Source organism: Pristis pectinata, chromosome 20, assembly GCF_009764475.1.
Source record: "Pristis pectinata isolate sPriPec2 chromosome 20, sPriPec2.1.pri, whole genome shotgun sequence".
NCBI lineage: Eukaryota > Metazoa > Chordata > Chondrichthyes > Rhinopristiformes > Pristidae > Pristis > Pristis pectinata.
Genome location: NC_067424.1, coordinates 29380307 through 29397560, shown reverse-complemented (window position 1 = coordinate 29397560; position 17254 = coordinate 29380307). Strand labels below are relative to the sequence as shown.

The window sequence follows — 17254 nt, the reverse complement described above, 5'->3', positions numbered from 1 at the left end:
CTGCAGGTTCCCCTCTATTGACTCTGCTTTTTACGTCCTTGAAAAACTCAAGCAAATTTATCAGATGTGATTTACCTTTCATTAAAATTATTTTGACAGTCTGATTATATTAAGCTTTACTAAATGACGAACTATTTCTTACTTGATTTTAGAGTCCATCTTGCTGATAACAGACTTATCTGCTTTTAGTGCCTTTAGTTTTTCCCAATACCTTGTTTCTCATGACGGTGATACAAGTTCTTCTATAGTGTTTGAAACTAGCCCATCAGATATCTTTGTTGTTGGCCAAATTTTTCAGATGTATGCCAAGGTCATCGAAAGCATCTTCAGGAGTCAACAAACCAACTAAATCCCATTGCTTTGTCAATACATTATTTGCAGCGGTAACTCCTATGAGACCCTAGCTGGGTTACATTTGTAGTACTGTGCCCAGTTCTGGTTGCCATATTATAAAAATGACATGTAAATGACTAATAAGTACTACAAAAATACTTTAAAGGGTAATGCCAGAACTGAAGTTACAGCTTTTAGGAAAGATTGAGAATATTGGGCGTGCTGTTCTTTGGAAAAGCAAAGATTGATAAGTAAAATATTGGAGGTTGATAGATGTTGATAAATATTTCTACCTCTGGGAGAATAGCTGTTCCAAGCTCATTGTCCACTTACACCTGGGCCATGCTTCCACTTCCAATGTGAAGGAATGTGCAGTTAGGCTCCCGGCACTTTGGTGTGCAATGTAGGAATTGTCTCTGCACAGGCAACCTGCTGTACTTGCAAACTACTTTGACCTACAGTAAGATCCCATTCCCTGGTATTCCAGCTGAAGTTGTCACTGCTATTAAATAATTTATGAATGTTTTTGCCATTCACAAGCTGAAGAGTCAGAGAGGGAATGGTAGAGCCTCAATGGCTTTCAAAGCTGGGCACTTTCGCTGGAAGAATCACTGCACTGCCCTGGGCCACATTGGTGAGTTTTGACCTGGTGGTCTAGTGGAAGACAGTTTCATTGAGCATAGGACTGGGAAAAGATGCCCTGTGATCTCTGGGTGGCAGTATTTGCTGCTTTGATAACTTTATAAAAATCCTTGCCCAAGAGTCCCCAGGTCAACTATAATACCGACAACAACTACCAATAATGATATACCACCTTCAATGTGGCAAAAACATCGCAAAGCACATCACAGCATTGGCTTGAAAGCTTTCCACCAACTCACGAGATTATTGGGCAAAAGGACGAAAGCCTTGTCAGAGGTAGTTTTTAAAGTCATCTTAAATGAGGAAGAAGAGGCAGAGTGTTGGATGGGTTTATGTAGAGAATTCCAGAGCCGTCTCACCTGAAGTTATGACTGTCTTTCGTGCAGTGCCTATATTTGGAGATGAATGAGAGCAGAATTAAAGGAGAAGTATAGGAGGATTATAGGCATGGAGAAGTTAAACCAAGGCATTACCATGGCAAGATCAAATTTGCTTAATCAGTCACCATTGTAGGCAAATGGATGATGGGAACTTGCTGACAGAAAAGTTTGAAAGTAGAAGGATGGCTGGGCTGCATTTGAATACTCAAATCTAAAAATGGCAGAAGCAAAGAAACAGCAGGGCAGAGTGAGATGACGTTGCAGAGGTGGAAATGGGCAAACTATCAAGGGTATGAGGTTTAAAACTCAACTGAGGGTCAAATATTGGGTCAATATTGTGTTCATTTTCATACAGCTGTCAAAGAGGTGGAAGGAGGAGGTAGTCAGGGAATGTCTCCTAACCAGCACCACTGAGATGGATTAATCACGCACGCAACATGGCTTAGCGTCTTGTGTGCTTAATGGGTGATGTCTTATCCTCACCAAGCCATGACAGCCATTGTTTGCCGTGAATTTGGTCTCCTTAGCTAAGAAGGCATTGGAGACATTCAGTGGCGATGTACCAGGCTAATTCCTAGCATGAAAGGTTTGTCTTATCAAGAGAAGCTAAACAAGTTGGTTCTTTGGAGTTTAAAAAAATGAGGGGTGATATTATTGAAACTTACAAGATCTTAAGAGGGCATGACTTAGTAGATATGGTGCTGTTTTCACTAGTTGGAGAGTCTCAAATGAGGGATGTACTTTCAAGATAAGGGGCCAGTTCTTTTTAAAAACTGAGGGATGTAGAAATTTATTTTAAGAGGGTAGTGAATCTCTGAAATGCTATACCCTGGAGAGAGCTACCTCATTAGAAGTATTGAAAGTGGAGGTAGGTATTTTTGAAAGATGAGGGAATTTAGGACTGGGGATCTGGCACCGAGGAGGAGTCGAGACTTAAAGTGGATCAGCCACGTCCCTATTGAATGGCAGGGCAGGCCGGAGGGGCCTGGTGGCATGTGCTGGCTCCTATTTTCTTGTGTTCTTTAAATAATGCTCTAAGGCAGACTATCTTGATTCTTATTGCTTCTGTGGCCCTCCACTTGTGCATAATAAAAATTTTAAATGCCTCTTGTGACATAACTTCTTTATCAATTCTAAAAATAATTAAATGTAATCATATTTTTATTCACTGAAGTAATTTCAAATGTCTCCAAGTCTAAGATTTAAAAAAAAATTGCAGATGCTAGAAATCTGCAATAATAACAGAACATGCTGGCATCATTAAGTTGGGTAGCACCTGTGGAAAGAGAAATAACCAAGGTTTCAGGTCAAAGACCTTCTGTCAGAACCCTGAATTACCAGACTATAGATAAGAATTATTCTCAGAACTGTCTGCTACAACTTTACTCTACTTGTGTATATAAAAAAAATAATGAGCACTGGGCCCTGTTTCAATTTTGGATTCTAAATTCCTGGACTTTTCTTGGTATCAAGTCAAAGCTTTTTGAACTATATTGAGACTTAGCTGCTGGGTCTTTGTTCTCCTGCTGAGCTGATGAAATTTTGTGCTGTTATTGAGCCAGCTTGAAGCTGCTCCTGCTGTGCTTGTGATTGACAAACTGATTTACCTTCCAGAGCCTGATCCTTAACTTTTTTCCTGAATCTGGGCTGAAATCCATTTCTCTTCTAGTTCTAGATCTTCTGGTGACCATTAGGCTTGGCCAAGATCTTGAATGCTGAAGACATGTGGGTTAATTGGCTCCTGTAATTGCAGTGGTAGACTCTGGAGAATAAAAAAAAACTTTTAATGTAGGATGAGTGTAAATTGGTGGTTGATGGTCCATGCGGACTTGGGGGGGGGGGGGGGGGCCGAAGGACATGTTACTGTGCTTTTGTCTTGATGACTTTGATCAAGATTGATTTTGTGACCTAACTAATTATACAAGTCAACAGGCTGCTTGAAATGGTTATGTTAACTCTGAATGCATGAGTAATAAGTTGTATACACAACTTCAAAATATGCAGCAAAAGATATTGAGTTTGTTGCTCTGAGGTAATAGATGTATTTGAAGACTGAGACTTTTCAATTATTGCTGCAGCTCCTTTGTTGCAGGTGCAATTTGTCTGGATGATTTCTTCTGTAATTGGAAAATATTGTCCAACTTCATCACCATGACATCCTTGCAGTTGTTTTATTTCCTTATTCTATGTGCACAGATGTGGACATTTAAATAGTATATTTTTAAAATGTATTTTGGATGCATAAATTAAAAGCTATTGACATGTGAATGTACTGAAAATTTGTCTTTTGAGATTAACCCTTTACTTTTCCAGTATCTTGATTCTTTGTGCTTCAGGTATCTCCCTTCTGATTTCAGTGGAACATATCTCAATTCTCCAACAACTTTCTGAGTTTTTAAACTGTTTCCTGTGCCAAGTAGGATGAAACTTCATTCCTGTTTAGTACCAACAGGAGTTGATACCACTATCCTCAAACCTCCCTTTTAGTTGTCACACTGGTGACAACTGTTACAAGCATTATTTGTGCTTGGCTGTCCATACTGTAAAATGCAAATGCATAAGTCTTTACACCTAAACAAAAAGATAATTTAAAGCCACACAACCAATAAAATTCCATAATTGTAGAATCCACACCACATCGTGGCCTCACTTTGGCAAATAGCATGAGCTCATCTCGAACCTCCTGTGATCTGTAGGTATCCCTTAAGCTAAAATGTTAACCATAAAAAAAATCTGAAGCTTATCTCAAAAGTTTTATAAATAATATTAACAACCTCATGGCTGATTTTTTTTTTTTGGATGATGCCTTGAAAACTTTTCCTCATCTCTCATGAGGTGAAACACCACTGGTCTGAAATTCTGCGGAGTGAACACCAAACCCTCCTGAGCTATCCCACTGAGTCAAAGATTTCTAAATGCTTGGGCCCCTTCAAGACATGGAACCCACTGAGGGCAATGCCAAAAGTATTTTCCTGGGGTCTTGTTTGTCAGTCTGTGAATGATTAATTGTTCCTTCATAGTTCTGTAAGTGGATAAACTTCTGCAAGTTTGGATGCCATGATGAGTAGCTGCATTTAATTTCTTTGGGAGGAATTTTTTAAATCTCTTTATGAATTCTGTGTGAATTGGGAATTTTGCATATGTTATAGAGACCTCGAGCATTCATGACTTTGGAATATAAACTAGTGAATTCAATTCAGTTGATGTCTTCAGAATGGCACATTTAATACTGTGAGTCACTTCCCATTCATTAGGGGAAGAAAAGTATAGCTGTTGAATCCTTTTTTTATATATAAAATATTAATGAATTGTGCTCTTTATTTTCAGTCAAAATATGATTAATGTATGAAATAACTTTCAGTAGCTGTTTATGTTGACTCTTGAACATGTAATTCTTAGAATCAGGGCAGGAATCACTTCTCCCAAACACCAGCATAGACCTTATACCAACAATGGGCAGCAATCAGAGTCTTCCAGAAAGTGTAGATGGAGGGCACAGAGGAGAGGGATTTCACAAACACTCTACGGTCACCAACTCCTTGACACCAAGTGAGGATGATTCCAATGCCGAACAGGTAAGAATCTTTTTTCACTATTCCAGCTTTCGTGGTCAGTGTTTCTCTTTCAGTTTTCTTGTGACCTAACTAGTTGTTTTGCTGTTAGATATAAGTACAGAAATGTGAAAATAAATGTTGACGTTCATTTGTTTCGTGCCTTCTTTCTGCAACCTTTGGATGCAAAGTTCTGCAGAGATCTGTGTGATTCAGAACATTTCATTCTGTCAGCTAATGACTCTTGTAAACTGGGATGAAGGGGCAAAATAGCTGATGTTTGACAATATTTAAATAGCTGTTCGGAGGTTATGGTCCGGATGTACAAGATGTTGGTGAGGCTGCACTTGGAATATTGTGTTCAGTTTTGGTCACCCTGCTATAGGAAAGATGTTATTAAACTGGAAAGAGTGCAGAAAAGATTTATATGGATGTTGCTAGGACTCAAGGGACTGAGTTGTAGGGAGAGGTTGGACGGGCTAGGACTTTTTCTTGGAGCGTAGGAGACTGAGAGGTGATTGTATGGAGGTGTATAAAATCATGAGGGGCATAGATAGGGTGAAAGCACACAGTCCTTTTTTCCAGGGTAGGGGAATCAAGAACTAGAGGGCATAGGCTTGAGGTGAGAGGGGAAAAATTTAATCTGAACTTGAAGGGCAACTTTTTTTACACAGAGGATTGTATGTATGTGGAATGAGCTGCCAGAGGAAGTGGTTGAGGCTGTTGCAATAACAACTTCTGAAAGACAGTTGGACAGGTACATGGATTGGAAAGGTTTGGAAGGTTATGGGCCAAACGCTGGCAAATGGGACAAGCTTGGATGGGCAAAGGGCCTTTTTCTATGCTGTATGACTCTGACTTTAAAATGTAGATGAGTGGGACTTTTTTTAAGGAAGATTGACCAAGTTGCAGTTTTCTGTATAGAATGTTCTATGTTACTGGCTCCATGGCAGCATACCTAGCACCTGTTGTCAAGGAAATAAGATGCAAAACTTCTTGTGCTCCAGAATAAAGTATTGCTACATAATTTTGATGCTGCTTTTACAGTGTTGAAACTTAAGTTTCTGCTTTGTTTCCCAGGCTTCAGTGCTGTTACTGAAAATACATGAAGTGAATTGTGCGATTGGCATAAGAGGTGATGACGTTGCTGTCAGTGTCCAGGCGAAAGAAGTGATTCCTGATCAGCTGGGTAACATGAGTGTGCAGAAGTTTCTGAGCAGCCATACAACTGGTGAGAGAGGGTGCAAGATCCTTATTTACAATGTAATCAGTGGTTTTACTGCAACTTGTTCTTGTTATGATCTGGTTAGAGCTCTTCCCTACAAGTTGCAACAACATTCATGAGCCAAACCAAAAGAATGGTCTTTTGGAGGCTCCTTGTTCCCCTGTTGAACCACAGGGCCATTGAACATAGTAGTTAGCGTCAGAGGAACTAACCTACGTACCAGTTAAAAGGAGATCATTAATCATCATTGTACATTCTCCACTTGTTCTGTGATCTCTTGACTCATGGAAACTTCTTTCTGCTTCTTGTATGATTCAAAATGAGAATGTTCAAGTCTAAAAAGTTTTTTAAACAAAAATATCCTCAGCATTTTGAGATTTTAATGTCAATAGAAACTGAACCTAAGTTTAAAAAAAATCTTAATTTTCTACTATTTTAAAAGAGAGGAAGTTGGCAAGGTAAGGAAGGAGACACAAAGAATTTTAACCATGCTTCCCCAGATGCAAATTATTGAGAAGGAAATAATGGTCACATCAGGGGAACTTTCTGGCAGTGAGCTCCAAATGAATAAGTCATTCGATAATTCGCGTCGGGTCTCATCAATGTAGGAGCTTTTGAAAGTTTGGTGTCTTAGGTCCTCAGTTGTTTGCATTATATGTCAATGACTTGGATACAGTCTTTTCAACAAAATTTTCTGATGATATGAAAGTGGATGGGAAAGTAAGTTGTGAGAGGTGTACAGAGAGTCTGCAAATGGATATAGATGGTTTACAAATATAGCAAATGGAGTTAGAACTAGGAAATTAGATTCTTCATTTTCGCAAGAAGAAGAGTAAGGCAAAATATTAACTAGTGTGAGGCAGTTCAATGTTGCTGTTCAGAGATCTGGGTTCTCACATACGAGGACACAAGGTTAGGGTTGGGCCTGGTCCAGCGCAATCAGCACCATGAGGTTCTTAAAGGGATTGATGGGACATCTGCTGGGAGGCTGAAAAGTGTAACACTAGGAGGTGTGGTCTTCAGATAGGTGGTCAGCTGTGTGAAACTCCTTCAGGATTACGGATACTCAGTCAAGTGTATGCAAGACTGAGAGTGACAGATTTCTGATCAGTGAAGAAATGGAGAGATTTGGGGTCAGGTAGCAGAGTGAACTTGAGCCGTCGGATTGGACGTGATCTCATTGAATTCAGAGCAGGCTAGAGGGGATATTTGGCCCATTGTTTCTATTTTTTAATGTAAGGTCTGACTTCACAATTTGTAAGAATAATTTCTTATCCCCTCCCTAACAGAACGTACAATCTTTAGTGGCTTCTATTCCATGCCTTGGGACACACCATTCAAATGATCTCTTTAGGAAACAATAATACAAATTCATGAAGTAGCTACTGTTAAATATGTGGTGGAATTTGCTTGAGGCAATTAAAATTGGTTTTATTTCATAACTGAAATTTAATTGTAGTGTTATTGCATATAAGTGGGCAAACTGCTAAATTTGTCCCCTTTTTTGTACCACTCAACAGATGTAAATATTTTGCTTCCTTTTAAAAATGGCTGTGTAAAGAAGTGTTGCTGATCTCAATTGGTGCATCTGAAGTGTTGCATTTCAAATCTTTTTAAAAAAATCAAATAATTTTATTGTTTTGCTGATCATTTTAATTTTTTTGTAAATAGGCTTTCGGAAGGCTTGTCCAGTGGAGTCAAACAGAACACAACCTGCTGTGTGCTTGAGATTTGAATCGGGGCCAGGCTCAGCCGTTCACTCTCCACTTGCTGTTAAGAATGGATTTCTGCAATTTCACATTAATAATTACAGCGCAGAGCTGTCAATGTCCTCACTCACAAACCTGGGTCCTTTCTTGGAGGATGAAATTATTCCAGAAGTCATTCCAATGAAGATAGAACTTTTTGACTGTAAAATTACTCTTAAGGTATTAAAGATTTGTTACTACTGAGGCGCATATTTTTAGGAAGGGTGATCCAGAGAATTGTACACTGTTCATGGCGCTATGGGTGAAAGAAAGAAATGGAATCTATATTCAGAGATACAATAGAATATATATGAATACTGATATTAACTAAGAATAATCTTTTAAAATGTTGATCAAGTATCAAAAGTGTGTATGCAAGGGTAATGCAGCCATGATATCCTTGGATTTTCCAAAGGCCTTCAGTAAGATGCTTCATGGTAGACTTGTGACTAAGATCAGAAGATTTGGAAGAAGGGTTATGAGTAAGTACTTGTCAAGATGGTCTTCAAGTCTCAGTCTTAGACCCCTGATTTTTTTCACTAGCTTCATAATGTTTTGACTGGAAATGGAAGTATTTTCCATTGACGTGAAATGGGGTTATATTTGGTGTAGGACGGGCTACTAAAGTATGCTCAGTGACACTAAACTTGCAGAATGGATATGGAATTGGCAATGAATTATGCTATAAAAACAGTAACACAGTAGATGAGAGCAATATAGTAGATGGTAAAAGATTTAGATTTCTAAAGGTGATAGAGGAAGGCAATATACAAGCATCGCTCTTGTTGGTATTGTGGGGTGTGTGATTCGCAGATACAGATCGACAGATCACTATAATTTTGATTTCTTTTTACTTAAAATGAGAAGCTTTAATGCTCATTTACAGAGCAAGTGGAGACTCTAGAATTAAAGCTGTCTTCAACTTCTGTGGAACCTTGGCTAGGCTGTAACTCATCTCGCAGAGAAGTCTGCAAGATGATTTGACAAAAGCCTACAAAGTTATGGAAAGGTTTGCTGAGCCATATGTGGAGGTAACATTTCCATTCTAGTACTTGGAAACAAAAATACAAAAGCCTTGAATAAATGCATTAAAAAAATTACTTTATGTTAATCCTTGATACTTGAAGGATGATGGCCCAAGACTATATCCGACATCTCCAGGTCCTGTCCCCATAATTCTTCATGTTGATCACCTGATGGTACAGCGAGTTGATGATGGGACATTTTGTATAATGGGTAAGTAGGTCATTGTTGTGAAAAATCTCCTAGCAGTGGAATCCCTGTCTTCATCCCCATTATATACATTGTGGGATTGCACAGTAAAAGTGCTTTGTAATTTTGCACATATAATTTAAAAGCTAGTTAGATGCTCATGTTATTTCTGCCTCTTGTTTACATGGCACCTTGAACATAGAAATCACTTCTCCCAGACACCACCAAATAGTAGTCTATGATAGGAACAGGGTGATAAGATCATGATGGGAGTTAACATTTTGCTGCGATACTTAAAATTTGAACTGCTGGGACATAATTCACTGAGGCCAGCTTGAATAGGTAAATAGATCCTAATGCAAGACAAGACAGGAACAGAGTTTTCATTAAATTCTTGTTTCCACAGAATATAAGAGTGACCACAGGAATATTTGACATTTGGGAACAGAATGGGTGGAGGACTGATGATTTGAATTAGAGGCAGAAGCCAAGAAAGAGAACATCATGGTGGTGGAAGTAGGCAGCCTGAATCATGGGTAGGAGATGGGAAGCTGCACAGGTTGGAAGCAGATGCAGGGTGCTGGCAGTCTAACACTGTGGTGTGGGAGTGCACAGTATTTCTGGGTGGTGCTTTGGGAGTTTAAAACTAGATCCATAAGAAATGCACTGAAAATATTAGGCTTTGTTGTACAAGATATAATGTTTTTAATGGAAAATCTAGGATGTAATTCCCTCCACTTTCTTTATATTTCAACTTTTAATTTTCTGTATGTGCCAAACTTCATTTAGTGTTCTGTAAAATGCTTTAAATATTGTTACAAAATGTACTTCCTGGTTTAGTGACTGACATTATTGATGCCTGTAATGCTTGCTCAAGCAGCTTGATGAAATACTGTATGTTGAGGCTTGTGTTGAGATGCTGGATGCCAGGGATATCCTTGAACATCTATGCATGAAGAGTGAAAGTTGATGCTCTAATGATTGCTAGAGCTTTGTGGGTACCTTTTTCAGAACAAAACTCTTCCTGACATAATTAAGTGCAATGGAACTGGGTTTGTTTTTTCAATGGCCTTGCTGATTTGACTCTTGTATTAGCCTTGCAGACAAGCCAAAATGAAGCCGTTGTGGAGAATGAAGAGACTCGTTTGGTCATGAGTGGATCTCATCAGGTCAAACTTGGAATGATGAAAAGTGGAGGAATGCAGCCACACTCAGAGGTTCAGAGTTCATCAGATCTGACTCTTGCAAAGGACATGGTATGTGTGAAAATCAGACAGTGTTTCTATTAATCTTTTGTGAAATAAGATTCAATTGATCAATTTATTCAAGAACTTGGCACTAATTTTTATGTTGGCAAAGATCCAGCGTATGCATGGTTATAGAACTACAAACACGGAGCTGGACATCATCCCAACGAGTCAAACCAGATCCGCTTGCTCTCAAAAGGGCCACCATCTGATCACATTTCATTTAACCCGATCAATATTTCCTGTTTTTGCTTTTTCTCTTGGAACTTGTCTCATTTGTGTTTAAGAATGTGGGGTTATTTGCCTCGACTATAATATATAGTAATGATTTCTATGTGATAACCACTCGTTGGGTTAAGATAGTTCTCAGGAACCCCATAATAGATTTCTTTTTATTTGTTGAACACCTTATTTTCATAGCTACCAATTTGTCCTCCCCTCAGAAGAGACATTTTTCCAGTTTTTGATCCTATTTCAATCCAGTTTTTTTTAAACTACTGACAAAGATGCATTATTTGTTGCCAAGTTCCTACACAATGCACCATAGTGAAACGTGGAATTGTGGTCATCAAGGTCACTTGGGTTTATTTTATAAAGTGGATGTGTGTATATACATGCACTGCAGAAAAAAGCTACCTCTGCCGTGGCTAGTTTCACTGATCTGTCAGCTGATAACTTTGCTACTCTTCCTTAGAGAAATTGATTGTGTCTAAACTAATCCCTGTGACAAGGCATTCAATTTCTTATTATGCTTTTATGCTTTCAGGGAAGTATCAAATTAATCCCATTCTCCCACTCCTTTCTGATTGACATAATTTTTCCCCATTCAAGTATTTATGCAGTTTATGCTGTTTCCTTAAATATGTACTGAATCTGCTTGCATCACAATAGAAGACAGTGCATTAAGATTATAAAACCTCTCTGCATTTTGCTTCAAATAAAACTGCCTGTATTTAAATAGTAAATTATACATTTTTCTATCAAATATGAAAGGATGGCACCTTAATCAGGTATTGTACAATTATTATTTTCCTACAAGGCACAACATACAATGCATACCTTCTTCATTTGTATAATTAGATCATATATTCAATAACAGATCAAATCAATGCTAATTCGAACTATGAAAATGTCTTCTAGAAAGAAATTGAAATAGTAAAAATTTGCAGTAGTCATTAATTGGTTGAGCAGCAATGTGCATAAATCAATGTTCTAAGAATGTAATGGAGCTTCGAACTGCTATGAAAACTAATCCAGTGTTTCACTGACATAGCAACAATCCATCAGTGTAGCAACTCTTATGTGACATATTACATTTTTGTTGCTCGGTTTACTGATGATTTTTTTCTTTTCATGCAGAATGAGCTCCTTAGGCAGGAACTTGCCTGTACAAAGGAAGCCTTGAAGAAGGCAAATCAAGATAAAGAGAGATTGCTGCAAGAAATAAAGAAGCTAAATCCTGAATTTACACTTTGATTATCACAGGTTCAGCATATTGTTATCACTACTGACAGCCAAGACAACAAACACCTAACACAAACTTTACTCAGTGATTTGGTTACCAGAAAGAGATCAGCATAATAGGCCTCAGTCACTCAGTGCACCCACCAAGATACGCAAGAATGAGGTTTTTGAATATGCACAGAAGAGACTGAACCAACGATGCTCTGTTTTCATTCATGTCAACAACATAATACCTTGGCTATTGCAAGTAGCACAATTGAAGAGTGATTTTTTTAATGTAACATTTACAACTCCATATGGTGAAGTTGGTAACCACCTTTGGTTTTAAAAAAAAACTGGAGTTTGCAATGTGGAAGCATTATGGAAGGAAATTCTGACAGAAAATTGATGCATTTGGGTTCAGAAGGTTAAGAGTGTTAAATGAGTACTGTTTACAATGAACAATTGGGTGGATTGGTTTACAACAAAGTTTTGTTGATGTAATGGATAAGCAGTATCAACTGCAAGCAAATTACAGTATTTATTGGTGACCTCGTGCACTCTAATATTTATTGTTCTTCTCTATGTACCTCTTCAAGTTCTACAGGTAAAAGTCCAAGTGTAAAGTGTCCTTGCAAAGTAGATGCTATCTTGGCCAGCTGTTTTGTGAGTCTGGCATTTGAAGGTCTTGAAGTGGTTTATTCTGCATTTGGAGCTGTTGTTGCAAGGTCTTTCAGGAAAATAGTAATTAGCTAACAGAAATAAATTGGAAGAAGACACCAATTACAAACACTCATGACACAACTTAAATGCTGTTACAAGTATCCTGCAGTCTTCCCACTTTTGAGCACTGTAATGTAGATACCTTAGCAAACACGAGGTTAGTGAGATTTCCTTGTGAAGGGCTTCTTTCCAGAGCTGTGTTGAATTTCCCAACAATCTGTTATTGATGGAAGTTTTTACTGCTTTTGGCCAGGCTTTCGAATCTGTCATCTAGTATATGATCATGAGACACTTCACCATGGTTGGGAAAGGAGCAGAGATTTACTAAATGAGCTTCTGTATCATAGGACTTGATGCAGAATAACAGAATTCTAGAGTAGCATGTAGTTCATATTTCTAATTTTGCTCTTTCCCTTTGTTCTCTCGTATTTAGGAATTTTATGCAGATGTAAGTATGTATTCTGTTTTAAAGAGCTGCTAAATTTCAAACCCGGTGAAGCAAAATGTTCTGTTACTATAAATGAGGATTTAGAATTAGTTGGAAAGTACAAGAGTAATTTAAGTATAGGATAAACCATACAAAATCAAATTCCTTGAGTACAGACTTATCACACAGCATACTGATGCAATTGTTATGCTATATGAGAATACCTGGGTCACACTAGCATATAGCTGAACCAGTGAAAGTATTATTCAACTCACTTTCTGTATGACCACAAAGTAAACTGGGCTTGTGAAACTCCTCCAGGTGCTTTACTCCATGCAAAACCAGACTTAAATGTATTGGGTGCTGCTAACTAGAAATGCTCCCAGTTTTTAAACACATGACTAATTTTTAACAGAGACTTCTATCTTGACTTCTGGCATGCTAGATATTGCCCATTATTGTCCCTACTTGCACAAATGTAATTGCCTGTTGGCTAGTTGGAGATACTTGGGTGTAACAAGTTTTCATATTTCCGGTGGGTTTGGAACAACAGACTGCTTCTGTTGCCATGACGATTTCTGTGTGTTTGTATGTTCATTTTATTGGAAATTGGTCACAATTTGGTCATAAACACCAAATTATGGTGCATTTCATCTGACTTAAGTTTTGACAATGGTGTTCCATTTTCAGCTGATACACCATCATAACAAGAAAACCATTATAATAATCTTGGCCATTATTCAAGGATCTATTTTTAATGCATAAATCAAAAATTAGCCAGCTACACTACTCTGAAAATATATTTTCCAAATAATTAAAACAATGCATTGGAGAACTTGCAATCCACTCAAATATAAAATTGCAGTTAAGAGGAAGGATTTTGGATCAGCTTTTCAATGCAAAAAGTTCCTGCTTTTTATTAATCAAGACTCATTGCTGAAATGGAGTGTATATGAATGTTGGTGAGATCAGGTCCACTTTGAACTCTGTAGTAAAATGTTCACTGTCAGTTGCATGAATGACCACTTGGTAGGTGTTGAAGGGAAAATAGTAGGTGGATTTTAGAAGAATGAAATAAATGCATTTCTGGATAGAAATGAAAACACATATTCCCATGATCCTAGTTTTCATTTTTGTTCACTGAAGGTAATTCTTATCAAGTTAAGTTGGCTCTTCTCAATGACCTGACTAACTTTGCTTGGTAGCAACAGAATAAAACATTATTTTGAATCTTTTTTTAAAAATAAATGTTACCTAAACATACTGTACTTAACACGTTCCAGTTAAAAGGGGAATGCACACATCTGATTTCTTTTAAACTGCTCTCTCTCAGCATTCTGGCCAGTCATGGGATATTTTGAGTGGAACATATTGAATACACTATTGTTTGAGGTCAACTTACTGTTTCACTGTTGAGATGTGAGGAATCCAATGATCGGTGATTCTTGATGGCTTTTTTTCCATAAATATTCAAAGTGCTGAGTTGTTCCACTGACCCAGAGTGTGAAAAAAATTTTAGAAACGTTGAGATTGAGAAGCTTTATTGATGTGAATTCAACCATATTTTTCCACCTAAATTACTGATCCTAATTTCCTCTTTTTTTCTTATCTGAATATTCAAATGAAAAGCAACAAATCACTTCTGCCCTTGTATGTGGTTTATGAAAATACAAATAGCAGTTGTCAGCTTTATCAGCAGAGTGAATCTGTAATGTTGGAAGCCCTAATTATTTTCTATTTTATACATTCTCCCTCTTGTGGAAGTTGACCTTTTCACGAGTTTATCTCATAAACCTCAAAATATAGATACTGTTGAGTCAAGTAATCAGGATTGGAATTGAGGGATTGTAAAGCTAACTTCAGAAATTTCAGCTGCAGTATTGTGTGTCTCAGTAACCTAATAGCAGTATTGATTACACTAGCATAAAGTAGTGGAATTCAATAACTGGGTACTCCCCAGCTTTGTTCTAGTAAAAACGAAATGGTTTTGTACTTGAATAAATTTCCAGAGTATTGAATTGTTTACATTGTGCCAAATGGCTAACCTCGTAATTTATGAAATGGTGTACATATGAAGTCTACGTTTTTTTTATTGTCTTGAAGGTTAAGTGATAAGGATAATATTGCTGACTTACGTACCTAACCATCAAAATCTTGAAGTGTAATACAACTATTTGTCACTTTAAAAGGATGAATTACAGAAATCTCTTATCTGACTAATTTTGTTAAATTAGAGGTTTACCTGCTGCCAGCTTCATCCACTTGAATAGAGCTTATACAAGCTCTATAAATGAGCAACGTTAATACGATGCTGTGAAGTGCTGATTGCCAACTTACTTTGATGTCACTTTTCATTTCATCAGCATAATACTTTTTTTAAAAAAAAGACTAATGTTACTATATTTGGAAGTAAAGGTTAAAATGCAGTTGTTGTACTGATTATCTATGGTTAAAGTGCCTAATTTTGCACCTTATATTTGAGAAAATGATTTCAAGAGCTTACGCAAACCTTATTGTAAAGCAGGATTGTTTTGGTCAAGAATGATGCAATTCACCTTTAAACATGACTATTCATATTTTATTTCAATAACTATAACTTGTAATTTGCACCAGGTGTAACAGGATGTCTCTTAACTCAGTAAGCCCTTGCATTGTTTGTGGAGATATTAAGCAGAATCAAAACACCTGTGAATCTTTGAATTCCAGTATTTACTGTCTTTGTGAAAGCTCAACTCTTCCTCTGTCTAATTCCCCTTCTATCATCACTAGATGATGTATTGATTGTTAGGGTGAGGCCTGTCCCTTGGCAAGACTGACTCTTTTGCTTTTTACTCTGTTTTATATGTGCAGCAAAGCTTTATCCTATGAACATCGTAGTTCATGATGCTGAATCAGATTCTACTACCATACATTAATGCTCTAATACTCTACACTGTCTTTATTTCTTGAGGTATATGATTAGAAGATTCATGAATGCCAGGGAATTTCTAGAATAATCACCTACAGCACCAGGCCTGAACCACGTCGCTGTTTTAACTGAACACTTTTGGTATGCACGTACTAAAATCTATCAACGTGTTTTGTAATAAAGTGTTGAATAGGTAGAATTATGCTCTGTATACAAAAGCACAATCTTTTTAGTATATCTTAACTGTTAACTTCTGACGGAATTTTCTTCTCTCCTGCACCACATTTCACTCTTGCTCTGGTTAATTCCTTTTGTAGTGCATATACCTTAATGCTTTGTTTCATACGAGTGTAGTTACTGCCTTGAACTGTTGGATTTAAACTAGCACTTTTAGAATATTTCTAGAGTGCTCACAAACCACTTGTAAAGCTCAAATATCAGTATTTCCAGAGAAATGCTTCCATGTCATTTGACACTAAATCGTAGACTTTAAATTGTATAATAGGGACCAACTTTCAATTTTTCCATAAATTAATTTTGGACAAGTACCTATACAAATTGGGTTTTTAAAAAATAAATCTATTGTTCACTAAGTAATAAGCCACACTGGGGGGAGGGGGGAGAAAAACATACCAACTTGAACCAGAAAACTAAGGAAATTCTAAATTTCCCTCAATAACTGAAATCATTATTCAAAAAGCTTCTACTCCTGATCAGAGCTTGGGAGCATTAAGGGTTAACATTCTGCTTTTTTTCTTCTGGCAAGTACAGACCTCACTTACCATCATTCTTAACACTTCCACTGATCTTTCCTTTTATCATTTTAACAGTTATGGAAAGGATGTTCAGCTGTTGAAATTGTATTCGAATGATCACCTTGTCACAGTCAAGCCAGCTTTTCTCTAATTATTGTAAAGTGAATTTAATTAGTAATTCAACTGCAGTAACAGGAAAATGACAAAAATAATCCATTCCAGATTACATTTGTGCAATTGTTAAATCACTTGTAGATGTTCAGAGTCACAACTACAGGAACACTTATTTTAAGTATTTAAGTAAAGGTACTCTGCAGTTATTTTAGTACTGTACAGTTAATGCATGAGCATTGTACCATAAACTGCAAGTTTAAGTGGTTTACAATGTGTGTTCGAAGCATTAGTGTTGAAATTCTGGTGTATGGTATTTTCAGTTCCAGATTTGCTTAGCACCACTCTTGTACATGTTGATAACTGGTTCTGTGAACCAGTTATGTTAAGTATTTTTGAAATAAATTTGTCATCTAAAGTGCCTCTGGTATGTTGCTGATAAAACAAATTCAAACTGATATGAAGTCTGCTGTGTTGCTTAGTGTTTTGGTAAACATTCTAACAATGCAGTCAAACCAGCTATCTGTGGCTTTTATTTATAGTTGCTTA

The 17254-nt window shown here is 37.2% G+C and overlaps 1 protein-coding gene across 2 annotated transcripts in view; it reads left to right on the top strand.

Moving 5' to 3' along the window:
* Nucleotides 1-17157, top strand: part of bltp3a (bridge-like lipid transfer protein family member 3A) — a 102099-nt gene extending 84942 nt beyond the window's left edge. Inside the window, exons 16-21 of one of the 2 annotated variants that reach the window (XM_052034537.1) lie at nucleotides 4755-4930; nucleotides 5987-6137; nucleotides 7803-8059; nucleotides 9007-9115; nucleotides 10187-10347; nucleotides 11698-17157. In XM_052034537.1, coding sequence (XP_051890497.1) covers nucleotides 4755-4930; nucleotides 5987-6137; nucleotides 7803-8059; nucleotides 9007-9115; nucleotides 10187-10347; nucleotides 11698-11814 — 971 coding nt within the window. In that variant the 3' untranslated portion in view covers nucleotides 11815-17157. The remainder of the gene's footprint in view (nucleotides 1-4754; nucleotides 4931-5986; nucleotides 6138-7802; nucleotides 8060-9006; nucleotides 9116-10186; nucleotides 10348-11697) is intronic. The other variant, XM_052034536.1, reaches the window with a different exon arrangement.
* Nucleotides 17158-17254: the final 97 nt, after the last annotated feature.